At 42.7% G+C, this 27,571-nt stretch overlaps 1 protein-coding gene across 4 annotated transcripts in view; it reads left to right on the top strand.

The window, feature by feature from the left end:
• The first annotated feature begins 831 nt into the window (after positions 1-831).
• Positions 832-27,571, top strand: part of ARID1A (AT-rich interaction domain 1A) — a 49,727-nt gene continuing 22,987 nt past the window's right edge. For 2 of the 4 annotated variants that reach the window (XM_006777492.2, XM_015557235.1), the window contains exons 1-3: positions 832-1,102; positions 3,529-3,972; positions 5,220-5,336. In XM_006777492.2, coding sequence (XP_006777555.1) covers positions 902-1,102; positions 3,529-3,972; positions 5,220-5,336 — 762 coding nt within the window. In that variant the 5' untranslated portion in view covers positions 832-901. The remainder of the gene's footprint in view (positions 1,103-3,528; positions 3,973-5,219; positions 5,337-27,571) is intronic. The other 2 variants (XM_006777494.2, XM_006777493.2) reach the window with 1 other exon arrangement.

Genomic DNA, 27,571 nt, shown 5'->3' with positions numbered 1-27,571 from the left:
CCAGTAAATATAGGTAGGCATCTCTGGCAGGGGAAAGTATTCTGGGGCTCTGTCCTCTATAGCTCCAAAAGGATAAAATTACATCAGTAAGTGAATGAGCTGATTGAAACTGTTGCCCCACAATGGGCTGAGAGAAAACTGTTTGTAGCCAGACACCTGTGACTTGAACTTTGAGCTTTCATTATTGGTACTTTGCTATACCTTCATGTCTTGTTCTTTGAAGAGAGAAGAAAAGTTCTACTCTCCCTACACCCTCAAACTCTTGAAGATTAAAGGAGATGAACTTTTCAGATAAGATGCACAAGGCTGTAAATTCAAAGTAATAGTTCCTTTAACAGCTGTAACTTAACCATGTTACTCATTTGGAAGAAAGCATAAATTTAAGTGTGCCATAGTACAAACAGGTTATAGATATGCAAGGAAAAAAGGTATCACTGTTTAAAAGAACAGAAATGTGTAGATGCTTGTGTGTTCGAATTCCCATCCACAGTGTTGAAGCATCAGTTTTGGTGTTGAACAAGATCATGGCAGAATATCGCAGTACTGTTGGCTCTCAATTGCAGGGCTTTTGTTCTGGTTGTTTCAACGTAGAGTACATATATTCATTGCTCCACACTTGGTCTGTCCCTTGGATCTCAAGTAATACCACCTTTACAAAGCAGTAGTATATAGCTTACAAGATGCTGTCACAGACTGGGGTAGTTTCATTTCATATATGATAATTCAAGGTTCTGAGAAAGGTTAAATGACTTGCCCAAGGGTTACTGGATCTGTACCATTATTTTTTCATAACTATTTTTCTATGTGCAGACCTATTTGTTTGGTTTGTGTTCATATTGGCCAGAGGCCATGAAAGCTTCAGGTTAATGAAATGTTCTTTATTTTGTAGCCATCCAGTCCAATGGATCAGATGGGCAAGATGAGACCTCAGCCATATGGTGGAACTAACCCATACTCACAACAACAGGGACCTCCGTCAGGACCGCAGCAAGGACATGGGTACCCAGGGCAGCCATATGGGACCCAAACCCCACAGCGGTACCCGATGACCATGCAGGGCCGGGCACAGAATACCATGGGCGGCCTCTCTTATGCACAGCAGGTAGATGGTGACTCCTATTACCTTAACCCTTAATCTGTCCAGGACCTGGTCTTGAGCTATAGAATCAGAACAGGTCTTCGGCCTTCCAGCTGGAACCACCATCTTCCATTAGTTAGCCAAAATGAGTAACACAAATGGAAAGAGGAGAGGCACCCGCTATACGCTCTCTAGGCTTTTTAGGAAACATGGAGTTCTTCCTTTGGCCACATACATGCAAATCTACTAGAAAGGTGATATTGTAGACATCAAGGGAATGCCCCACAAATGTTACCATAGCAAAACTAGAGGGGTCTACAGTGTCACCCAGCATGTAGTGGACGTTGTTGTAACAATTAAGGGCAAGATTTTTGCCAAGAGGATTAATGTACATATTGAGCATACTAAACACTGTAAGAATTGAGATAGCTTTTTGAACCGTGTGAAAGAACATGATCAGAAAAAAAAAGGAAGCCAAAGAGAAAGGTATTTGGGTTCAACTGAAACTTCACCCTGCTCCACTTTATGAGAACCAATGGAAAGGAGCCTGCGCTGCTAAAACCCATTCATTCCCTGTGAATTCATGGCATGATAAGTGTAAAAAGACAAACAAAAAACATACCCTGTACTGTTTTAAAAAAAGAGCATGTCTTTGGCTTCCAAACCCCCCTTGTAAGCATAGGCCAATTGGCTGTTAGTTACAGTGTGCTACTTACAAGGCCATGGTTTTAAGGCACCATTCCATGTGTGCTGGAGGGAAAACTGCTCCCTAGCCACAGGCTGTACATATCTGTCTTCTTTGACCTTCTGAATGAGGTTTCGGGAAGAAAGAAAGGCAGTCACTGAACACCTATGCACTGCTACCAAGAAAAACCACTCGTAATGTGTCCTGTCTGGTTCACAATGAAGAATTAGTTTAGAAGGGCCTGGAGGTAGAAGAAAAAGGCAAGAGTGAACAATAAGGATGCTAACAGTGCTTTATAAATATAAAGATGCCCTCATCTTTTGTCTGGTCACCCACATCATTTTTTAAAAATATATTTTTTATTTCAGAGAGGGAGAGAGAGATAGAAACATCAATGATAAGAATCCGCTCCCTACTGGGGATCAAGGCCGCAACCTGAGCATGTGCTCTTGACCGGAATCGAACTCGGGACCTTTCACCCCACAGGCCGATGAATGCTGCTCTATCCACTGAGCCAAACAAGCTAGGGCTGCATCATTATCTTTTTATAGTCACTTTGTTTTGACAGCTTTTTCTATCATTTACATTTGAGTGATACTCATAATGAAAATGGTGACGGACAGAATCTAAAACCTAACTTTACTCCTTAAACTTTAAAGCAAAGTATAAAAAATAGGGTATGGTCACTTTTGTTTCAATGAGAAAATGGAGGAGAGATGGGATAGATATCGTTGGTGTGTTTTTTGTGTGTGTGTTTTGGTAGGGGTTAGTGCTTGCCCATTTACCAAATGTATTCCCAGTGTATAGAATTAGAGCCTGGTACAAGTAAGCAGGTAGGCTCTCAAATATTTTTTGAATGAAGGTTAAATGAAATAGAGAACCAGAGTAACTTAGTGATTTGCACACTGTCTGGATTATTAAATCCTAGGTTTTCAGTCAGCTGAGCCAGGCTGCTGTTGACTATTCATTGTGGCTAAGATACAGATTCCTAGCGCTTATAAAAAGTCTAGGCCAGCCGTGGGCAAACTACAGTCCACGGGCCAGATCCTGCCTGTTTGAAATGAATAAAACTAAAAAAAAAAAGACCGTACCCTTTTATGTAATGATGTTTACTTTGAATTTATATTAGTTCACACAAACACTCCATCCATGCTTTTGTTCCAGCCGTCCGATCCAGTTTAAGAACCCATTGTGGCCCTCGAGTCAAAAAGTTTGCCCACCCCTGGTCTAGGCCATGATAAAAAGAGTAGGCCCATGGTGAAAACAGCTGCTCTTGAACTCTTGTAAATGGCCCAAATATTAAATAGTGTAAATTTCCTGTGGATGAATGTGGTCCACTTGTAAATAAACAAACTGGTAATTCAGCTTGGCCATCCTTCCTGACTCATTAAAACAGGGATGGTGGACAAACTCTGGGCCTTCTAAGCTAAGTGTGAGGCTTGGCTTGCTGCTTTCTATAGCCATTCATAGGGCATATCTCACTTCTCCTTTTCTTTTTAATCCTCTCCCAAGGACATGCTTTTATTGATTTGAGAGAGAAAACCATTGATGTGAAAGTGAAACATCGATTGGTTGCCTTCTGCATGTGCCTTGACAGTGATTGAACACACAATCTGGATATATGCCTTGAATAGGGATCAAACCCACAACCTTTCAATGTACTGAAAAACACTCCAGTCAACTGAGCCACACCGGCCAGGGCTACCTTACCTTTCTTCATCCAGAAGAGTCAGTGCTAAAAAATGTGTCCTTTCTTTTCCTACAGATTCCTCCTTATGGACAACAAGGCCCCGGTGGATATGGTCAACAGGGCCAGACTCCATATTATAACCAGCAAAGTCCTCACCCCCAGCAGCAGCAGCAGCCACCCTACTCCCAGCAACCACCATCCCAGACACCTCATGCCCAACCTTCATATCAACAGCAGCCACAGTCTCAGCCACCACAGCTCCAGTCCGCTCAGCCTCCATATTCCCAGCAGCCATCCCAGCCTCCACATCAGCAGTCTCCAACTCCATACCCCTCCCAACAGTCTACAACCCAGCAGCAGCCCCCCTACTCACAGCCACAGGCACAGTCTCCCTACCAGCAGCAGCAACCTCAGCAGCCAGCATCCTCGACACTCTCCCAGCAGGCTGCATACCCTCAGCCCCAGTCTCAGCAGTCACAGCAAACTGCCTATTCCCAGCAGCGCTTCCCTCCACCACAGGTAAGATGCCCCTTCCTCTTTCTCTTTTTTTTTAAAAATATATTTTATTGATTTTTTACAGAGAGGAAGGGAGAGAAATAGAGAGTTAGAAACATCGATGAGAGAGAAACATCGATCAGCTGCCTCCTGCACATCTCCTACTGGGGATGTGCCCGCAACCAAGGTACATGCCCTTGACCGGAATCGAACCTGGGACCCCCCAGTCCGCAGGCCGACGCTCTATCCACTGAGCCAAACCGGTTTCAGCCTCTTTCTCTTCTTTATATGTAACCACCTATAGCTTGGGGATTGGTATCATGAGAACTTTGCCATACAGATTGGTTCTCTAAAGTGCACTTAAAAGCCAATTAAATTCTGGATAAACATGCTAACTGGATTGATTGAACTAATAAAGGCATAACCTTCTTAACTGCATAAAAACCTTTACCTCTCATTGATGGAAAAAATAGGGCAATTGAAAGTTGCATAGAAAGATAAGTTGAAGATAATGGGACTCATTTTTTGGTCTTCTTTTAAAACAATAACTTTGGGATGCTGTACTGTACATTCATTCTAACTGCTGTTCCATTCTGCTATTCCTCAAAATATTTTTAGACTCCTTTATATGAAATTTCCATCAAAGCTGACAGCACACTGTAGAATATTCTCAGTGGTGGTAAATCCTTTTATTTTTTTGAGGATGGATTTGATTTTGAGAAATAGCTAAAATTTATTTGTAGCCATGTCTGTGAACAAGATAGGTGATGAAGCTGCCTTGGGTTTTATTCTTTAAAGAGCAGAAAGAGGAGAAATGATTGTGTGATGATAGGTACGTTAAAAATGTTGTGCATTGGTGGCATTGTTGGAAAACTATCGCATCCCAAGGTGTTGACTTTGAAGGAAGTAGTAGTCATTTTAATGCAGAGGTTCATGAGTTTTTTCATGTCATTTTTAAATTAGTCTCATTCCTTGATAAATATAACATGTAGTTAGCTAGACTTTAGAATTTAATCCCAAGGAACAGCTCTCTCTGTGAGTGGCGATAAATGATGAACAGTGCCATCAAAAAGAGTCTTATATCCACTGTTGACATTCTACCTGAGAGACACATGTTCTATTTTCTGCCTTTGGATGACATTGTGTGCATTGGGTAGTCTCTCCCACCCAGTTTCCCCTGTGTGAGAGTCCCATAGCCCTTTCATCATAAAGCAAGCTTGTTTGGTTTGTCAGTGCCAGGCTATAACACAGCTTTGTTTTTCTTGTTTTAGGAGTTATCTCAAGATTCATTTGGGTCTCAGGCATCCTCAACCCCCTCAATGACCTCCAGTAAGGGAGGGCAAGAAGATATGAACTTGAGTCTTCAGTCAAGACCCTCAAGCTTGCCTGTGAGTATGCCTGCCACCCTCTAAAAGATGACGGGGGAAAGAGAGGAAAGCAATGAAACTGGTTTCTGGTTGGATGTTTTGGTGGTATTAAGCTAAATGAACAATGAGCTATTTCTTGATTACAGGTTCAAAATTCTGTATAGGCATTTATGGACTGACCTTGTAGATTGTCTTTTTTGGCATTTATGGACTGACCTTGTAGATTGTCTTTTTTTACTATCTGCCCAGGGAATAGGTTTATGATCTCTGTTTAGAGTTTTCTGTTTTTAAATTTTGGCCTCTTAGGCATGGACCATATGAGAAACAGAGCAAGATGGAGATGTTGGAAGCACTATCTGCTCTCCATCAAAGTTCAGAGAAGTTTCAATGGATGTTTTGTGTGTGTGTAGTTTTTTTACCTTACTTTTGAGGTCTTAATTTTTAGGTTTTTGTCTTAGCATTTAGCTAAGAGGTAGGATTTGGGGTGCATTTAGCATAAATTGTCACATTGAACATGAGCAGAATAAAAGCAGTTTTTCTGGTTTGTGTTTTGTGTGAATAGGTGTTTTTGTCTAGTAGGATGCTTGGTGCCCAAATGCTTGATTAGTATTTATGGAATGGACTGGCTGTATCCTGAGAAAGGCAGTGTAGTCTGCTGATTAAGAGTTTGGGCTTTAGAACCAGAATTCCTGGGTCTACATTTTTATTTATTTTTTTATTTATTTATTTATTTAAATATATTTTATTGATTTTTCACAGAGAGGTAAGGAGAGAGAAAGAGAGTTAGAAACATCAATGAGAGAGAAACATCGATCAGCTGCCTCCTGCACACCTCCCACTGGAAATGTGCCCGCAACCCAGGTACTCGCCCTTGACTGGAACTGAACCCGGGACCCTTTAGTCCGCAGGCCGACGCTCTATCCACTGAGCCAAACCGGTTTTGGCTGGGTCTACATTTTTACTCTGCCACTAACTCTTTACCCTTGGGCACGGCACTTAACCTGTCCATGCCTTCATTTTCACATCTGTAAAGTGAATCTAAAAATATCCACTTCATTAGGAGGTGGTCATTAACATTAAAGAGATTAATATAGAGAGAGTGTTGGTACATTTTAGGCATCCATAAATGTTATTATCATCATCCCAGAGGGCATGGTGGGGGGACTGTGCTTTTTACCTGAAAGGCAGTTTGCACCAACCATTGAATAGTAGGCTGGTTCTGGAAACACTTGTGCAAGTTGCTTAGGTTCTGAAAATTGATCTCAGGAATGAAATGGGCTACTCCAAAATCTACTAAGACGGTAGGTAGCAAACCCTCCATTACAATTCTGTTTCAGTTAGGAAATGGAAATTCAGCCACACATGCCCAGACAAGAATCTTTTGAAATGTTGATTCAACTTGGAATTGAAGCCTATCTCTTCAATTAGTCTGACTTGGGGGAAAAAATGGTTTCTGGATCTTTGAGGAATAGGTAGGAGGCAGGAACTCTCTTTATCATTAAGCCTTCCCTGGTTTCCCCTGAAGATCTCTGAGCCATAACCTTAGTAGGATGAGGTCTGTGGAATCCTTCAGCACCTGTCATTCTGGCTTCTCAGGTCAAGATGAAGAGCCACTGTCAGATGGGACTTCTAAGACTTTCTCAACTGAGGATTTGGGGGGAGAAGTATCTGAATAAGGCAATCCCTCTTCGTTCCTTTCTCATTAATGTCTGTTGCAATTCTTTTCTGCATCCTGAACTTTATTTGGAATATGCTTTTCAGCCTGATTTAGTCAGTCATGTGTAACCACTCCCTCACCATCTATGGTCTGTGGCTAAATCTGGGTGTGAGGTACTATTATAGCAAGAATCCAAATTGGTGGATTTCTGCCAGTGCTGTAAAGTTGCTCCTTAACCCCATCAAAAAGTTTCTGCTTGCTTCTAGTGACCTTTTAACAGAACTGTAGTTGGTACTTTTTTAGTCTTGAGAAGCCTAACATATAATAGCTTTTGATTTGACCTACTGAAGTGAAGGTGCTGGCAGCTTCTTGGGCCCAAGAGAGAGTTGTTCCTGGGCAGCCAATCACAAGGAGCATTCCCAAATCCAGGCGTCTACTACAGATTAATCCAAATGGGTCATTTGCTCTGTGGTAGAAACTCCATGTGGGAGGTGAGCTGGCTGGGTTATTGGCATCTTGTTTGTTGACTTGCTTTTTATCCCTCTGCTACTTGAAGCAAGAAACAAAAGAAGGTTTTTCTTTAAAATTTTGGTTTGATGCCAGATTTGCCTTACCAGGCTGGGAAACAGTCACATCTGAAGAAAGGAGAAGTCGGGATTCCCTACAAAGGGCCCTCTCCTTTCTTAAGCAGCTGTGTTAAGGGATTCTGAAGGTTTACCAGTTTCAGGCAGCCCCTCCACTTCCCACATCACCCTCTTCATTCACCTTACTACTTAGCCCTAAAGGCAATATGATTGTGACCCTAGAGCAGTGGTCGGCAAACTCATTAGTCAACAGAGCCAAATATCAACAGTACAACAATTGAAATTTCTTTTGAGAGCCAAATTTTTTAAACTTAAACTATATAGGTAGGTACATTGTTATTAACTTAATTAGGGTACTCCTAAGCTGGCCTTTGCTAAAAACGTCCTCAATCTGATTGAGGTACGTTCGCTGAGGTCAACCCCTTCCAACTCTCCCATCGACACTCGTCTTGTATACTTGTTTCGTCTATCTCCTTTCGTTCATCCTCTCTATATGTCCAAACCATCTTAACTTACCTTTCTCAATCCTCGACACTACATCTTCTTTCACTCCACAATGTTCCCTGTACATGCGTGCCCACACGTGGTATTTTGTGGAAGAGCCACACTCAAGGGGCCAAAGAGCCACATGTGGCTCGCGAGCCGCGGTTTGCCGACCACTGCCCTAGAGTTAAACACTCAGTATGTTTTCTGATCCTGATTATTACAAAAATTAGATTTTGAGTTTTTGCTCAGCTATTAATGCAAACCATTTAGCCGCTATTCTTCTGATTATGTTATCCCTCTATTTAAAATCTCTCAATTATTTTTTATTAATCATAGAATAAAATCCCAAATCCTTAATATTACCTAGGCTGTTTGTCGTGTGTCCACCCCCCATCCCTCACTCCCCTGGCTGTCCCACTTTCCGATTCAGCAAGCCTGGTGAGTGGCCTGAGAAATCACATTTCTGACATTCTTTGATGGTGCTGATGCTGCTTGTCCAGGGATGGCACTTTGAGAAGCTTTACTTTGTCTTTTTGTTTTTTATACCTTGCTCTCAGCTTTCTCTCCATTTTTATAAGGCCCTATGCTTATTTCTGCTTCCAGACCTTTTTTTTTTTTTTTTTTTTTGCCTAATACACTTCTTCTAACTCCTCCAGTTCATATTTCAGACTACATCTTCAAGACCATTTCCTCAGAAAGCTTCTTCCTGAGCTTAGATTAAATAACTCCTATGATGCCCTCACTAAAAAAGCAGTTTTAATTTTTTTTAAACCTGAAATATTTAAGACATAAGAAAGTGTTAAGAGTAATTCAGTGCCTGAGTACTCATCTATAGAAACTAAAACTTGTTGACATAGGTAAAAGCACCGTATATGCCCTCTGGAATCACTTCCACATCCTTCTACACAGAGAAGCACCATCTTGTATATGAAGTTGCTTTGCTCCATGATGCCAAGGGTATTTTGCTGATACATCTACTTACTTGGGTCTTTCTCACCAGATCAACGGTTCTCAACCTGTGGGTCGCAACCCCTTTGGAGTTCGAACGACCCTTTCACAGGAGTCGTCTAAGACCATCGGAAAACACATATTGAATATATAATTACATATTGTTTTTGTGATTAATCACTATGCTTTAATTATGTTCAATTTGTAACAATGAAAATACATCCTGCATATCAGGTATTTACATTACGATTCATAACAAGTAGCAAAATTACAGTTATGAAGTAGCAACGAAAATAATTTTATGGTTGGGGGGTCACCACAACATGAGGAACTGTATTAAAGGGTTGGGGCATTAGGAAGGTTGAGAACCACTGCACTAGATGGTAAGCTCCTGAAAGGCAGGAACTGTATTATTGACCTCTGTGCCCCCAACACCTATCATGTGGCTCCCAGGACTGGTGGTTCTCTGTCTTGGCTGCATGTTTGAATTACCTGGGGAGGGAGTGATTTTTAAAATCACTGGCCAGGGTTTTCAGAGTTCTGATTTGTTTGATTTGGGCTTGGACTTGGGCTTGGGCTTTGGTATGGTTAGAAGCTGTATTGGGTGATTCTGATTTGTAGTCCTGATAGAGAGCTACTAGTTTAAACTGTCAGGTTTCTTTGCTATAATATACTCTTAGCACCCATGCTTCTTGTCAGTGCTTATCTCAATATTAATTTCAATAACTTAATGCAAACTCAGTCAGGGCCTGACTTGCTGTGTCTAGCTCATTGTCATCATAGTACCTGGCCTATAGTAGGCTCCAGCTCATTGAACAAAGGAACCTGAGCAGTATCCATTACGTTGCTCATCCAGAAAATGTGTATCTGACAGGGGACATCTTGACCATATTATCAGATTGTTGTTTTCACTGCTAGGGCAAGGCAGGTATCACAGACTGCTATGGGACGGCCCAAACTCTATTTTGGAGATTGATTAATTTATTTGTGATTCCTGGCAGTGGCTTAGGAAGAATTTGGGGTTAGGGTTTGTCATTTATCTTGTAAAATAGCTACCACTTCACCTTATGTTAAAGGGATGGGTGAGCAAATATTCAGGTGTTTCATTAAGTCTTTAATTTTCTTTATTTTGGGGAAAACCTTTAAGGGACTCTGAAAATTGGTAACTGACTTTTGATTATAGTCATTTCTTTAGAATGACTTGCATCTTTAAAAGCTTTTAGTTTAGTGATTCATCCAAGTGTATGTGGCTTCCCTAGAATAATGAATGCTTCCCAAATTTTTCTTACTGAGGCACATTTGTAAATTTACATTTTAGTCTTGTAAGTTTACTTGGGATAGGGTTTCTATTTAGTGATGGAAAAGGGATATAGGATTGAAAGACCTGAAGGTTAAGCTAGATTAGTGCTTCTCAAACTTTGGCATGCAGTAAGAATCACTTGGGGATAAATTAAAACACAGATTACTGACCTCTACTAGAAAGATTCTGACTCAGAAGATGTGGCGTGGGACTCAGGTGTTTGCATTTCTAGCAAGCTCCAGGTGGTGCTGACGTTGCCCGTGCCATAGCTGAACCATGAGCTTAGGTAGTCCTTTCAAAGGGGAAGAAAAAAATTACTAGACTAGGAAGCCAGTCTAGAAATAATGGTGACTTACAGTATAGTTTTACTCATGATGATCTAGAGCAGTGGTTCTCAACCTTCCTAATGCCACGACCCTTTAATACAGTTCCTCATGTTGTGGTGACCCCCAACCATAAAATTACTTTCGTTGCTACTTCATAACTGTAACTTTGCTACTGTTATGAATCGTAATGTAAATATCTGATATGCAGGATGTATTTAGGTGACCCCTGTGAAAGGGTCGTTCGACCTCTCTCCCCCCTGCCAAAGGGGCCTCGACCCACAGGTTGAGAACCGCTGATCTAGAGGTAAGACTGTCAATAGTGGTAGACAATAGTGGTAGAAAAGAGACTTGGGAGAGAAAGGCTACCTGCAGCTGTGGCCTCTGTGCAGTTTATCCGTGGGTTAAGACAGCCCTTGCACTGCTAGACCTCCACTCGAGCCCCCATCACTATATCCCTTCCATAAACTGGCCATCAAATCCTAGTTTACCTCAGAAATGGTTTTTCCTCACTGTCCTTCCCCACTGCCTTTTTTTAGGCCTCCATTATCCCTCTCCTGGTATCTTGCCTCCTGATGGTTCATTTTCTTTTCCTTCCAAGTCAGTCCTTAACCTAATTACCAGAATGATCACCTTAAAAAATCAAACTTGGCAAGTAACATTACTGCTTTAAAACCTTTGACTACGCGTTGCCTATAGGTTTAAGCCAAAATGTGACATACACGTTCCTTTGTAATCTGGAGGATGAGGATTTTTTTTTTTTTAATTTTTAAGTAGGTAAGTTTCCTGTCCTTGGAGTAAAACCTGGTGTACTGTTTGTTGTGGGTGTTATATTGAAGGCAGGTAAGCAGTAGACATGGGTTGAACTTCAATGACTTCTGAGGTAAACTGAACTCTTAAATCTGTACTTGTGAATGTGACATGGTTGTTACCCTTAAGAATCCTCCTCTGAATATAGTAGGCATTTAATAAATTTTGAATTAGCCTTTTGAAAAAATAAAATAAAAAGAATCCTCCTCTATTTCATTAGTGATATAAAGAATATGTGCCTGAATGTTTTAGTGAGTGCTGTCAGAGTTGGGTGAAGTCAGTGATCCATGTATGTCTAAATAGTTGAGGGAAGACATCAATGGCAGAAGTTTAGAATGAAGGAGATAATGGATGTACTTAGGTGGTTGGAAAGGAAAAGTATAGCCTGACCAGAGGCCTAGTGGGGGTGGGGTGCAGTATAGATGACATTTGGGAGGCTGGTCAGAATCAGGCTTCTTGGGGTGGGGCATTACAGATAGGAAGGCCCTGCTGGGCTAATAAGTAAGGCATTTGGTTCTCATCTTACAGGCCTGGTGATATGTAATTGGGGCAATAACATGATAGAACTAATGTTTTACAAAATGATCCATTGGTGTATAGTTTAAAAGGGGAAGAGTCTGGAAAGGGGATAAATTGAAATATTTCTGGCAAGAAGTGTGGAGTTCTATGTATGTGTCTCTTCCCCCTCTTCTCTCTCTCTCTCTCTCTCTCTCTCATTTGCATTGCTACCTAGTCCCAGTTATGAGATGTAGCAGGAAAGAATCTGTAGAACTGAGAATAAGTAGATTCTTGTGGGTGAAAAATGTAATTAGCTTGATTGACTAGGGGAGATGAGGCAGGGAGAAAGAGAAATCTCATTGACAAGAATAGAAAGGTTAATAGGAAAACTCATTTTTTAGGATAAGTTTTCTAAAGTGAGATGTGTTAAAAACAAATGCTTAGTGACTCTTTGGAGATACGAGACTGAAACTTGATAAAAGCTGAGTCTGAATAGAGTTTGAGAGTTGTCTGTGTAGTGGTTAATAGTTAAACCATGGAATGAAGTAGGCCTTCCAGGCCATGAAATCTGAAGAGAGGAGCCAGATAGAGGCCTAGACAATGTCTCTGGTCATTGTGTAGAAACACCCAACATATAGCTGGAGAGATTGGAGGGAGGACCAGGATTGTTTCATATTTCTGGAAGCCAAGGGAGGGAGGAAGATGATTCCTACCAAATTTATATTTCAAGGAGTATAAAGTTGGATTTGTCATAAAGAGGTTATTAGGATCCATTTTAGGTAGGAGAGCACCTGGTTTCTGAGGACTGGAGGAGAGGAAAGGAGCAAGGGAAAGGTGTCAAGGTAAAGAGCACTCTTGAAAGTCATTGAAGGAGAAGTCATTTCAAATGCCTCAGCTTCATCTCAAGACCGTGTGTATAAAGCAGGGTGAAGATTGGCAGAATATTAGGAGAGTGTAAATGCGTACATCTTTTGGGAGTCATGAGAGAAAGGAATCAAGGGCACTCACTAAGTGATTGAAAAAATCCTAGAGGCTGCTGTTGAATATCTAAATCATACTTGTTTCCTGTGGTCAGGCAGGTGTGGAGGTTATTGATGGTAGAAAACAGGATTAGGACTTTTAATGCCTGTTAAATTTATATTCTTTTTATCATTTTGGTTTCCAAGTCCTTCTTTAGATTCCACTTAACAACGTAACAACTACTACCATTCGTATTTTATTACTGTGATGCTTTCAGGCTCTGAGAGTTTGGTTACAGAGAAAGAGGAAATGTAGGAAACTATGTTGTTCCTGTAGAATCTGAATCTTAGAGGGCAGGAGTAAGGCCAGGAAAGGAGCTACAGCTTATACCAATCCTCCTAGAAGGGCAGGAATTGAAATATACTGAATAATCACTCCTGTTTCACATCATAAGAAACTAAGGGTCAGGCCTAGGGCTTAAATCCAGCTCTCTATATATTTCAGATGAAATACTTTCTGTAGCATCCTACCCAGCAGAGGAAATCGGAATTCTCTCTCATTTAGCCAAAAGCTTCAACCTCTTTGCTATTTAACCTTTACTAGACTTGTCCTAACCTAAAATAAAGAGCGTAAATGGATTTCCATCACACTTTTGTTTTCCCATGCCTTGTGATGGAGGCACAGATGAGTTGTAAAAAGGGCAGCTGAGGGACAGAAAGGGATAAGAAAAGGAAGATGGGCAAATCCATAGGGCAGGCCTGCTGGAGGAACTAGGCAACTAGGGAATCACCTCAAACAATGGAAAGCTGAGTAGAGTTTGGTTCTTTGGCTTCCCTGTGTTGGATGGGGCAAGCCCTGTTCTGTGCCTTTCTTCTTAGAACAGTGTCCTGCTTAATGCTAACTAATTGGTTATATCCTCATTACTAAAAACTGTGGTTCATTAGCTAGCAGCATAGACATCACCTGTAAATTCAGATCCTTGGGCCTCGCCCAAGCTTTATAGAATCCCATTACTGTTAACAAAATCCCTAGGCGATTTATTTGTCTAATGGTTTAGAAGCAAGGAGTTATATTCTGAGAGCTGAGAGTAAAGTTTTCAAATATGGGGACTTCAGAATAAAATTTGCTGTATCTGGTAAAATTTTAAAAGTCTCAGTCTGGTGGGTGAGAGTGGGAGACCACAACTAATGGTTTTGTGGGTGCTCTAGGGGCCCTTGCACCCCATGTCTATAGTCCAGACCCTTCACAGCTCCCAGTATACCTCTACAGCCTCATCTCTGGCTACTCAGGTATACGTTAAGCTCCTTACAACTCCGTCCTTCCATCCTTCCTGCCATTTTCCTTTGGTTTAAGATGTCATGTGCACCCCCACCCCCCACTTCTCTTTTGTTAATGCTCAGCAAACCTAGCTAAAATACCCTTTCTTGGGAATTCTTCCCCATTTTCTTCATGTTCATAAAGATTATGTTGGTGCCTCTGCTTGAATACTTAGGTCTATATCTGACCTCCTGAATCAGGCAGATACTCAGTAATAAAGCTTTGTTGTTGTTTTAATATATTTTTATTGATTTCAGAGAAGAAGAAAGAGGGAGAGAAAGATAGAAACATCAAAGAGGGGAGAGAATCATTGATTGGCTGTCTCCTGCACGCCCCCTACTGGGGATTGAGCCGGCAACCCAGGCATGTGCCCTAAACCAGAATCAAACCCGGGACCCTTCAGTCCACAGGCTGATGCTCTATCCACTGAGCCAAATCAGCTAGAGCTGTTGTTGTTTTTTAAAATATATTTTTATTGATTTTAGAGAGGAAGGGAGAGTGAGAGATAGAAACATCAATGATGAGAGAGAATCATTGATTGGCTGCCTTCTGCATGCCGCCCCCCCTCCCCCCCCCAGGTATGTAACTCACAACCCGGGTTTGTGCCCTGATGGGGAATCAATCTGTGACTTCCTGGTTCATAGATTGATGTTCAACCACTGAACCACACCAGCCGGGCAATCTTTGTTGAATAGCCCCTAGGTTCTTGCTGCCTACCTGAGCTTGAGGGCCAGTTTTTTGTCGTCTGGGTTTATTGAAGGGGGTTGGGGGGAGGGGAGGTGAAAGAAATCTTCTAAAAGCTTAGAAAATTGGAATGTTTGAAGGATTTTAATTTTATACTGTTTGTGTTCCCTTTTGTCACTTATCATGGTAAAAGAAGGCAGGGCCAATGGTTTTTGGCAGCTTATTTTCAAAAGGGTAGCAGAAATACCACTAGTAATTTTGGTACCCAGAAGAGCTAGGCTGTTCTGTTTTCTTAATATCTGACTGTGTATCTGTGCTTATTCCCGTTGAATTATAGCCCAGGTACTCTCACAAAGTCTGAAAAAGGAAATCCCTACCCACCCTGTCATATCTGCCCAGAATGTTCAGAGCAGCATGTTCCCTGTGCAAGTAGCCATCGCTTCTCTAGAAAGCTAGTTCTCTGGCAGGGCTCTATCTTAATCACGCTGCTCCAGCCCCGATACTGCCTGGTGCCTGCTTGAACCTGTGGTGCTTGCCGCAGATTTCTATATGCTCGTTCCTGGGCCCATTTCCTGTTTCTATTCTAGTCACTGGCGGCTCAGCTCAACTTCCTGCTTGTGTGTCTCACATAGATTCCTCTTGCTGGAACCCTTTGTTTTCTTTAGAACAACTTCAGTCTGAATACTAACTGCACTTTACCTCTAGTATGATGGCTTCTGGGGTCAGTTACCTACTGAGGACTAGTAGGAAGTTACACAGACAACCCATCCCCCACCACGCATACCACTCGGATTTGACATTGTTTTTCAGTTTGTCCCAGCACTGCTATAGGGAGCTGGTGGTTGCCAAAAATTTATATAAGAAGATAAACTCGGATCTTGTGTAGGGCAACCTTGTCTTTACTCATTACGGTTCTTAGGAAGGTGTGCCCTGATTCTTTTGCACCTGGAACTAATAAACATATTTCCTGCTGCTGAGGAAGACACTTGGTACCCTTTCTAGCCCAAGCCTCCCTGAAGAGCCCAGAGAATACTTACTTTGGGTTCGGCAGGTAATACCATCTCAGCAGAGTAAAAGCATTATAGAGAATATAGGGATGAAAAGGAAAGCATGTGCTGACTCAATCTTCATCTTATGTGAGCAATTCAATCCTCCCAGTGCATAGACTAGAGGGATAAGGTGCAGGGAGGTTGTATAAAGAAAGAAGTGAAGGTGAATGTCCTGGACAAACGTATTTTAAAGTTCTAAGACTCCTCCATCTTGCCTATTTTCCCCCAAAGATGCTAGCTTAGCAGAAAATATGTTTGTGGATAATTCTGCTCTCTCTGCAACTTCTCAAATTATCATTTGGTAATTCTGTGTCACATACAGTGGTTTCAACCCTGAACCCTAGGCCAGGGTATGTTTAATAGGCATTTAATATTGGGAGTTGGTCTTACAAAATTGTTAGAAAGGAGCAACCTCTAGGCTTGTCCTTCAGGAATAGAACCTAGACCTAGATTTGACCCACCGAGGGAACTCCTGCTTGTCAGCCATTATCAGATTGATTGCTCTAAATCTGCTATCCGGGGATCAGTAAACTGGAATCAAGAAGTAGCAGCAGTTGCTGCCACCAGAACCAACACCCAGTTACCTGGAAGATGAAATGGAAATGCTCCAGCAGAAACAAGTGAAGGAGACAGAAGCATGGTCTCTGCCATACTTTAATCGAATCTTGAATCTGCTTCTAATTAGTAGAGCCTGAATTGTGTCAGAAACTCATCTGCAAGGATTCTGGGATATGTAGTTTTCAGCTTTTTAAACCTCTAAATTATGAAAAGAGTAGATCGAGGGCAGCATCAGTTAGTCCACAGAATATTTACCACACTAATGCAAACACCACCACTCCTCCTTACCCCCCCACTTTACATATGAGGGAGGGGTAAAGGACTTGCCCAAGGCCAATTCAGTAAATGAGAATATTGGGTACCGTGACTTTCAGTCCAGTGCTGTCACTATTAGGACCAACTCCCTAAAGGATCAGCAAAAAGCTCCTTTAAGACAAGGAAGAATGCTATATTCAGAAACCAGACTTTGTCGTACATATTCTCTTTTCTCTTTGGAGAGAGGGAAAGGAGATGTGGAGAGATGTGGGGTTGAGATTTCTTGGCCAAAGTAGTGATACTATAGTTGCTGGATTTGGGTCTACTCTCCAGGAAGATGTAGGAAGCATTTACTCTGGAAGGAAGAAACCCCCAAAACTAGAATTTCCTGAAATTCCTGAGTCAACATATGGATTAACTCAGTTGCCTTGGTGACAGTGGCTTTCTTCCACCCATCCCCCTTTCCTTCCTATTGGTGCTGTCTACAAAGCTGCCATTGTTCTTCTCCAAAAAGACCAACCGAAATCAGAAAGCCAGTCTAACAGATGTGTGAATGCTAAGCTGTTTCTTATCCTGGGGTTGGGTGCGGGAGGGGGGCGAGGGGAGGATCTTGAGCTTTTTGAACAAGATATAAACCTCTCCCCCCCCACCCCCTATAAATACTATCCTTACAGAAACCACTAGGGCTCTCTACACCAGAATAAGAATTTGTTCCTCTAAACTTGGTCGAGATGGGATGACCCTTAGGCGTGGAACTATGTTAACATACCTGATAAATCAAGCATAGAATTAACTATTATCTTTTTCCCATGTTTCTAAAATATTTGGCGCTCTGTCTAAAAGCTGTGCTGACGCTGGTATGTGATCTAGTGTTGTCCGTTTGGGAGGCCAGTGCTTGATCTTTTGCTTTATTCACTTCCGTGGCCTGAACCTATTCCATCCTCCCCACCTGGTGTTGGCATGGAATTGGCTTGTATTATGACATAATCACTGATTGCCATGTGGCAGAACTCACCTCCAAGCTGCTAGTTCACTTCCTTCCCATTTGACCTTTCCCAAGGAAGCTATAAGAAGCCATGCCTTGTTGAAGGTGGGAACTAGGGGTTGAAGGCTCCAGCTGAGAATCAGCAAACCTGTCCCTTAAGGCCAGCTTTGATGTGGGAGGAATATTACATATTGTCTACTGAGATAAGTGAAGGCAATTTCCTGACATTTGGGGGAAGGTAAGAGAAACCAAGTTCCAAATAAAAGGGATCATTGTTCAGATGAACTGTTATCAAGAATATTCATATCCCCTTGCCCCTCCATTTTCTACTTTTAGAACTTGACTGTGTCTCTCCCTATGTTCAGTATAGTTCTCTTTGGTTTAAGGTCATTGGCTATCTTTTCTGATTTAAGATCTATTCCTCACTCTCAGGTCTGTTTGTTCCACTCCCTCCCCCCAAATATTTAGATTTTTATCTAGACCAGTGGGCATATGGTAAAAAAGACCACTGGCAAATATAAATTTAGGGCTTTATTTTTTTTATTAATCCTCACCCGAGGATATTTTTCCATTGGTATTTTTAGAGAGAGTGGAAGAGAGGGGAAAAGAGAGAGAGAAACATTGTGAGAGAGTCACATCGATTGGTTGCCTCCCACACGTGCCCCGATTGGGACCAGGGATCAAGCCTGCAACCCAGGTCTGTGGCCTTGACTGGGATTGAACCTGGGACCCTTAAGTCTGCAGACCAATGCTCTATCCACTGAGCCAAACTGGCTAGGGCTATTTTTTAATTTTTAAGTTTTTAATTTATTGATTTAAAGAGAAACATCAATTTGTTGTTCCACTTATTTAGGTATTCATTGGCTGGTTCTTGTATGTACCCTGACTGGGAATCGAGCCCGAAACCTTGGCGTATCAGGACAATACTCTAACCCAGTGGTAGGCAAACCGCGGCTCCTGAGCCACATGCGGCTCTTTGGCCCCTTGAGTGTGACTCTTCCACAAAATACCATGTGCATGTGCGCACGTACAGTGCGATTGAAACTTCGTGGCCCATGTGCAGTAGTCGGTTTTCGGCCTGAGCGAGTCTGTTTTGAAGAAGTGGCATTAGAAGAAGTGGGGGGTGTTGGTCGGGCTGAGGGATACGCAGCGCGGGGGAGGTGCCAAATATCAACAGTACTTAAACTATATAGGTAGGTTAATAACAATGTACCTACCTTTATAGTTTAAGTTTAAAAAATTTGGCTCTCAAAAGAAATTTCAATCGTTGTACTGTTGATATTTGGCTCTGTTGACTAATGAGTTTGCCGACCACTGCTCTAACCACCTGAGCTACTGGGTCAGGGCTAAAAATTAGGGCTTTAAATACCAAACCAAGGAGGCCATGCAGCCCCCTAGACCAGTGATGGCAAACCTTTTGAGCTTGGCGTGTCAGCATTTTGAAAAACCCTAACTTAACTCTGGTGCCATGTCACATATAGAAATTTTTTGATATTTACAACCATAGTAAAACAAAGATGTATATTTTTGATATTTATTTTATATATTTAAATGCCATTTAACAAAGAAAAATCAACCAAAAAAATGAGTTCGCGTGTCCCCTCTGACACACGTGTCATAGGTTTGCCATCACTGCCCTAGACCTTGATCTAAGCTATGTTGAGCACAGTGCCAACTTTGTCTTCCTCAAGTTGTACACATTTTTACATCATTGCTTGCTTCTGGTTGCTATAATTTTGAGGGGCAGCCAGGTGAGGTGAAAGCATAAGGCAATGCCCCCTCCCCGTTATACTTGTCATACCTAGAATTCTGCCTTTTTTTTTTTTTTCTGTGTTCATTTTTTCTCCCCTTTTTCCTGCCCTCCTTGCTCAAGTTCTAGGATTCAAGCTGATGGTGGAACAAGGTTGATGTGGTTGGCCTTCCTAAAGGGAAATGCTTGGTTTGGAGAAAGTAGAAAGTTCTTTACCTTCTCTAGCTTTACCATGCTCATTTCCTGCTGTGATTAGAACAGCCCAATTCCATTAATATGCACTGTTCTTGACTGCTCTAACTCAGGCCAGCTCTGACCCAGTTTATTTTTTTCATATCTGGAATGAAGAGTCTGTTAGCTAGTGACCCTTGAAATACTACATTTTTGGCCAAATTTCTTGTGCAAATGAGAAGCCTTTGCAGAATGAGGAGTGTGTGTTGGAAGGCTGGTCAGGTTGGTAACATGGTATTATGTAGGCCTGGTAGGGACTGACAAATTGGAAAGCAAGGTTTCAAATGATTATTGCCCTGTGGAAGTTCTAGGATTTTTTTTTAAGTTGGAAACCTGGATTATTTATTTATTTCTTGATTTTTAGAGAAAGAAACATTGATTTATGGTTCCACTTATTTATGCATTCATTGGTTCACTCTTACATGTGCCTTGATTGGGGGTCGAACCCACAACCTTGTCGTATTGGGATGACACCAACCAACTGAGCTACCTGGCTAGGACTTGACTTTTTTAATGCAAAATCTTGGAATTATTTAAAGGGTCTTGTAGGACTGTTGGGCAAGGGGTTAAAGTGTTCTCCGGGGCTTGTGGATCTATCTCTGCAGCTTCTTGCAGACTACCCATGTAGCTTTGGCTCCTTTGGAGCTGGTGCTTAGAATTTCTCTGGTGGGGGCACCAGCTGTGGATAGCACCATCTATCCATGGCCAATTCTCATTGTGTTTGGTGTTTGTTTTATTGGTTTGGGGAGGGGGAAGTGCAGGGGAGATGTTGAGCAGAAAGAAGCACTCAATGTGATTAAACCTGTAGCAGAGCAGATCTGTGGTAGCAGAATATCGACCCCTGGAAAATCAATGGCTGCTGCAGTGGCCAAACTGCTGTTTGCAGGGGCTCCCACCACAGGAATGCAGGCAGCACAACAGTCTTTCTTCTTCCCTTTTTACACCTCAGCAACACCCTCAGCCTCCAAGAGTCAGACCCACCTCTAAGATTTTGCTGGGGTGGATTAGAACAGTAGGTTCTTGTATTTTTGTACTTAGATTGAAATTGTTCCAGTGACACAGCTCTGCCTCCTAACAGCCTCCTTTCCATATGGTTCTTCCCCGCACTGCAATTTTATCAAGAGCGCTTACCCAAGTGGCCAAGGCCCATTCAGGGTTGTATTTTACAGTTTTAGACAGCATTTGGTTCCCTTGATGCCACCCAAGAGGGCCTTCCTGAATATGGAGGTCCACAGTTAAGGTATAGGGTTAAGTTGGGGGAAGGATGATTAAAGGAAAAGGGAGGACTAATTGAAATTGGGTCCAAAGAAGATGCTTTTGAGTAGCTTATAGGTTCAGCAACATTTATCAGGCTTTTTGTCTTTTGTGTGCCTGACATTTTTCTGGTCAATAACAGAATAGCCCTGGCTGGTTTGGCTCAGTGGATAGAGCGTCAGCTTGCAGACCAAAGGGTCCCAGGTTCGATTTGGTCAAGGGCACATGCCTGGGTTGCACGCTCGGTCCAACATGCAGGAGGCAGCCAATCAGTGATTCCCTCTCACCATTGATGTTTATATCTCTCTCTTCCTCTCTGAAATCACTAAAAATATATTTTAAAAAATAATAATAGCAGGAGAATATAGCCTGGTCCTGCTTTGGTGCCACAGGCTAGTGGGAGAAAGGGCAAATTCAGCATAGTCCTGTTAGTCCTGTTACATGAGGTCTAGAGGAACCTTGGAGGGACTCTGGGTCCTGCCTGTGGGGTTAGGGCAGGGGTGGGCAAACTTTTTGACTCGAGGGCCACAATGGGTTCTTAAACTGGACAGGAGGACAGGAACAAAAGCATGGATGGAGTGTTTGTGTGAACTAATATAAATTCAAAGTAAACATTACATAAAAGGGTACGGTCTTTTTTTTTTTTTTTTTTTTTATTGTTATTCATTTCAAACGGGCCGAATCCGGCCCGCGGGGCCGTAGTTTGCCCACAGCTGGGTTAGGGGCAAGGGAAATTGTACTATGACTATGGAGGCTTTGTCCCCCACAAAGCTATTGTCTTTGAAGTTTCCAAGGCAAAAAAAAACGATTTTATTTTTTATTATATTTTATCTTTATTGTTGAAAGTATTACAGATGCCCCCTTTTTGCTCCCATTAACTCCCCTCCACCCCGCTCCCACACACCACAAAAAAACAACAACGATTTAGTCTGTAGTTGCTGTACCTAATGTGCGAGTTCAAGCAATTGTTTTTCCCACTATTTTCTCCTCTGGGTGGGTAATGGGTCACCCTACCGTGTTAGAGGAGAGTTCTGTTGCCCATTGTTGGAGCATGGCTATGGGCAGGGGATTAAAGCGTGTTTGGCTTTTGCCCCCACAGAGGAGCTTTCCCATCTTGTAGTTTGGGGAATAGGGTCCCTAAAAAAGCCCAATTGTCCTCCAGTTGGAAGGGGGGCTACAGGGCTGGGTGAGGAGGAAAGGGTGAGGTTTTGAAATTGCCTGAGATGAGGCCACCCGGAGGCCAGATATGTTTGACTTTTCTCTTTGAGTCACACCCTTGTGCTTGACAATTTTCAGTATGAAACCCAGTAGATGCCTACCTTCATGGGACTTAATTTCTTGCTTGTCTCCTTAGATTCGAAGTCATTCTCTCCTCTCTTTCCCCCGGTACAGTAAGTACCCTTCTAAAGACCCAGAGGTGAAACAAAGTATTACACTCTTTAGGTAAAAAAGGTAGGTTTAACTTAAGAGAGTTAAGGTGAAACAGCTGATTTGAAGTAAACCATGAAAGAAGGTTTAGAAAGCAAGAGTGGTTTATAGGAAGAGTAGCTAAGAAAGAGGGGAACATCATAGCATTGTTTTAGTCTTTCCTTCTACAGAAGATCTAAGTGAGGCGGGCTAATCATTCAGCATGTTGGAGAAGAGTTGTTGCCTGACCTTGTTTGGAACATGGAGGCTTTTGATAGTGGCTAGCTTCTACCTTACAATGGAAAGAGGGCAGGCTTTGGAATCAGGAATATGGGTTTGAACCCCAGTTCTTATGTTTAATAGTTCTCTGTTCTTGGGCATGTCGTTTAACTTCTGAGCTTCCTGCTTCTTTGTTAAAATAGATTTGATACCTATATCAGAAGATGATTGTGAGAACAAAATGTGAGTTCATCACATATACCTTAGGGTTGAACACACGATAGTCACAGATTTGTGTCAGTTCTGTCTCCCTTTGAGAGGGAAACACAAAGGGACTCGCTTTATTCCTCTTTTCAATATTCTTTGAATTCAGAGATTTGGTCTCCCAGAGCTTTATTTATGCATTCTGATGTGTATATAAAGGGGATTTTCTCCTAGAAGTGGGCCCCTAAAAAAAAACATTCTGAAGACAAGAAGAGTCTGACCCTTTATCTATTGTGCCATCCTCGCCAGGCAGCTGGAAGGTACCAGGAAGAAATGATCCATCATCCCCCAGAACAATAACTAATTGTAGAAAAAGAGAAGAGGGAGTTTGGTGAGGGGTTTTGGAAACTTGGGGTAAGGGGTTAGGAAATAGAATTCTCTGAGCCTTTCCTGGAGCAATTTCTATTCCAAACACTGAATGTAGTTGAGGGCAGGAGATAGTGCTTAATCTTAAGCTAAAAGGGATGGTGTTAGCCTGTCACCCTTTGCATCTTTTCTTCCCCCTTCCTTACCACCTGCTTAGCCCTGATGTGGAAGTACTGCCACTAGCAAGAGGCAGCCTTTTCTGTGTCTTGATTTGTTCTTAGCATTTCAGCCAGCACCAGCCAATCTGCTTTCTAGGCAGGGATGGCAGTTAATCTGTTGGACTGAGACCACTCATTGGAACAACAGGGCAGCAGTTCTATACTCTGGAACCCCTACCAGTCTAGGGTGAGTCAGATATTCCTTCCTTCCATTTAGCAAAGACTGAGGGGGAAAAACAACAGAGAGGTAGCATCTTCTCCTCCTTACCCTTGACAATATGTTGCTTAAGGAAGGCTTTATGGAAAAACCAGTCTCCCAGCCGAAACTGGTTTGGCTCAGTGGATAGAGCGTCGGCCTGCGGACTGAAAGGTCCCAGGTTCGATTCCGGTCAAGGGCATGTACCTGGGTTGCGGGCTCATCCCCAGTGGGGAGTGTGCAGGAGGCAGCTGGTCGATGTTTCTCTCTCATTGATGTTTCTGACTCTCTATCTCTCTCCCTTCCTCTCTGTAAAAAATCAATAAAATATATTGAAAAAGAAAAAGAAAAAGAAAAACCAGTCTCCCAAAAACTTATGTGCCTTAAGTAATTCCTATGTAGTTAAGTGTGTTTTGTTTTAAAGTTTGTCAAAGCTGTTGCCTCCTTTCCTACCACCTGCCTTTCTCAAGGGTTAGATTTCCCAGCCTTTTCTATGTTCTTCAGGATTTCCTCCCATTCTCCAGCATGGGAGCAGCCTCCTGTCAGGCTAGGAAAATAATTGACAAATTACTAGTACAGATTTGCTCACTTCAAGCTATGCATTTGGACTTTTTTCATTCAAGGATTGTCATTTACTTGAGTATGGTTGAGTTGCAAGGTTCCCATCACACAAACCCGCACAAACTTACTATAAGTATGTGTGTAGGATTTACCTGGCTCTCTTGGGGGATGGTTTCCCTGCCAGTAGTTAGCACAACTTGGCAAAAGCTCCTCACAACTGAAAGAATACATGAACCTCATGTAGCGGTTAACAAAAGCTCCATTTCTCAAAGATTCAGCCACATTTATGATAGAAACCTAAATCTGATTATTGTCACGACCCTGTTAGATTTGCCTGTTGACATTATTTAATTTGCCCAGCAAAGAACTGATATCCTCATGAGACTCTGTTAAACCCCCCTCATCTAACCCTGAGATGGTATCTTCCTGCTTGATAATAGTCTTCATCAGGCAGCCAATTCATGTTAGAACTTGCAGCCCTTCCTATGAGAGTACTAGCAACCCCCCTCTCCCCCCATACACACACACACTGAGGTATGGACTGTGTAATTTTGGGCATGGTTTTGTTGTGGTGTGAAGAGAAGGTGTTAGCTGCTGAGTTCTGTTTGTCAGCAGAGCCTAACAAACCCATGCTGGCACTCGCTGGGACTGGGCAACCAATCACAGCTGGAACAGTTATCGTCATGGAGTCCCTATGGGCTTTCTCTATCAGGTCACATCCCAAAATAACATTGGGCAGTGTTTCAAGTGAAGAAACGAAGGCTTTCAGGGCTGTAGCCAGCTTGGAGTGTGAGATTCTGTGTGAAATAGTTGGACCTGCTCCAGTGTTTTTGATCTGCATGGTAGATGAGCAATAAAATTCATGAAACACTTTGGAAACACATGAGAAAATTCTCCCTGGCCCTGCTGCTTCCTTGGAACTGGCAGGGCACTGAGTGGGCTGATCTCACCTCCCATCTCTTAGCAGGATTGTTCTTGGAGGAGACAAAATCCAGGAAAACCTCTTTCCATTTAAGAGGCAGTGCTGTAATTCTTACAGCAGTCCTCCTAGAACAGTGATGGTGAACCTATGACACGCGTGTCAGAGGTGACACGCGAACTCATTTTTTTGGTTGACTTTTCTTTGTTAAATGGCATTTAAATATATAAAATAAATATCAAAAATATAAGTCTTGGTTTTACTGTGGTTGTAAATATCTTAAAAGTTCTGTATGTGACATGGCACCAGAGTTAAGTTAGCGTTTTTCAAAATGCTGACACGCCGAGCTCCAAAGGTTCGCCATCACTGTCCTAGAAGGTACTTGTTAGGTGAGCCCTTTTGGGAAGACTAAGAATCTGAGTCCCGAAATTCTAAAGGCAGCTCCCACTATGGAGAATTGGGGCTGGGATTGATTGAACTTTGTCTGTGAAAAGTATGTTGTGGAAAGCCAGGCGAGTTAAGCACATTGAGGTGTGACTCAACAGCCATATATGCGGCTTTTTGTGGAACAAAAGACTTGAAAAACTGGCTTTTTGTAGGGTAGAAAGCAGAGGTGTGTCCTGTGCTGTAAAAGGACATGGAGTTCAGAGCAATATCTGTTCATGTAGATAAAGGTGGGGGAGACCTCTTTTTTTCTTTTTAATTGTTTTATTGCTTAAAGTATTACAAAGAGTATTACATATGTCTCCTTTTTTCCCCCGCCCTTGACAATCCCCTGGCCTCCCCTACATCCCAGTGTCTTATGTCCATTGGTTATGCTTATATGCATGCATACAAGTCCTTCGGTTGATCTCTTAAACCCGCCCCCCCCCAGAGGGGGGAGACTTCTTTTGGAGTTTGCCCTTACAACTCCCTCTCATTTCCCAATAAAAACACTTACTTGTGATTAGCCACCAGGACTGAAGGGTATGTCTTATGACTTACTAGCAGCCCGGTGCACAAAATTTGTGCACCTGGTGGGGGGCAGGGGAGTGGTCCCCTCAGCCCAACCTGAGCCCTCTTGTAGTCTAGGAGCCCTCAGGGGATATCCGACTGACGGCTTAGGCCCGCTCCCCCCCCCCAGGGACATCCTTAGTGCTGCTGCAGAGGCAGGAGAGGCTCCCACCACTGCTGCTGCACTCGCCAGCCATGAGCCCAGCTCTGGCTGAGTGGTGCTCCCCTGTGGGAGTGCACTGCCCACCAGGGGGCAGCTCCTGCATTGAGCATCTGCCCCCTGGTAGTCAGTGCGCGTCATAGCGACCAGTCATTCCGCTGTTTGGTTGATTTGCATATTAGCCTTTTATTATATAGGATACTTGCTTGTGTGTTGTCATATCTCTCATTCCAAGGTATTGCATATTTCATATGATCCTGACCAGTGGTGCCAGTGGTGTTTCATGCATAAGCCCCATGGGTGTCACAAACTCAGATTTATCCAGTCCCCTCATTATATAATTGAGGGAAACCAAAGCCAGGTGGTTTTTTTGTTTTGTTTTTTGTTTTGTTTTTTAAATATATTTTATTGATTTTCTACAGAGAGGAAGGGAGAGAGATAGAGAGTTAGAAACATCGATGACAGAGAAACATCGATCAGCTGCCCCCTGCACATCTCCCACTGGGGATGCGCCCGCAACCCAGGCACACACCCTTGACCGGAATCGAACCTGGGACCCCCCAGCCCACAGGCCGACGCTCTATCCACTGAGCCAAACCGGTTTCGGCCAAAGCCTGGTTTTGTTGCCAGCTTACCCAAGGTCACAACTGATAAGTACTAAGAGTTGGGCCTTAGTCTCCTAACTCAAGGTATCCACTGAGCCAAACCGGTTTCGGCTCTTAATTTATTTTTTAATCACCTACTCTCATGCTGACCAGTTGCCATCTGATAAAAATGACAGTTTGAGAGACGGGCTTCAAATCAACCAAATCTGAGAAATAGGAATATTAATGCTGCTGCTTTCCACACTATTGTTTATGCCTAGGTCCAGACCATGTGGGGCTGCTGTTGACAGTGGTTTATTTAGCACTTTTTCTCCAAGGATCTCAGAGCACTTTACCAAAACTGGCAGATCTCCTCAAAGTGCCTTTGTGGAGACACTTTGTCACCACACGTGTCTCCAGGGTCCTGAGAACCCAGCCTTGGGGGCTGAGTATTTCCTCTGAAAGCGACTGGGATTCCCTCAGCTGGACTGGGACATTCACTTGTGGAGAGCCTGGGTTTGCACAGAAGTGTGGCCAAAGGAGCATCCACAAGCTCTGCCCTGACTATGTAGTAGTGGTTGGTGGGTTGTGGTTGGGTTTTTTCTTTCCCTTCCTCTGATCCTCAGGTCTCCAAAAATACACACCAAATTGAACAGGGTTCCTCTGTAGAAGGCAGCAGAAAGAGAGCAAAGGGGGACTTTGGCTTTACCTATACTCTCTGAACTACTTTTAGCATGAGAATGTTCAAGTTTTACTTAAAAGACACTTAATTTTTCACAG

This window comes from Myotis davidii, unplaced genomic scaffold (genome assembly GCF_000327345.1).
Source record: "Myotis davidii unplaced genomic scaffold, ASM32734v1 scaffold149, whole genome shotgun sequence".
In the NCBI taxonomy this organism is placed as follows: Eukaryota; Metazoa; Chordata; class Mammalia; order Chiroptera; family Vespertilionidae; genus Myotis; species Myotis davidii.
This window is presented reverse-complemented; position numbering and strand designations above follow the sequence as displayed.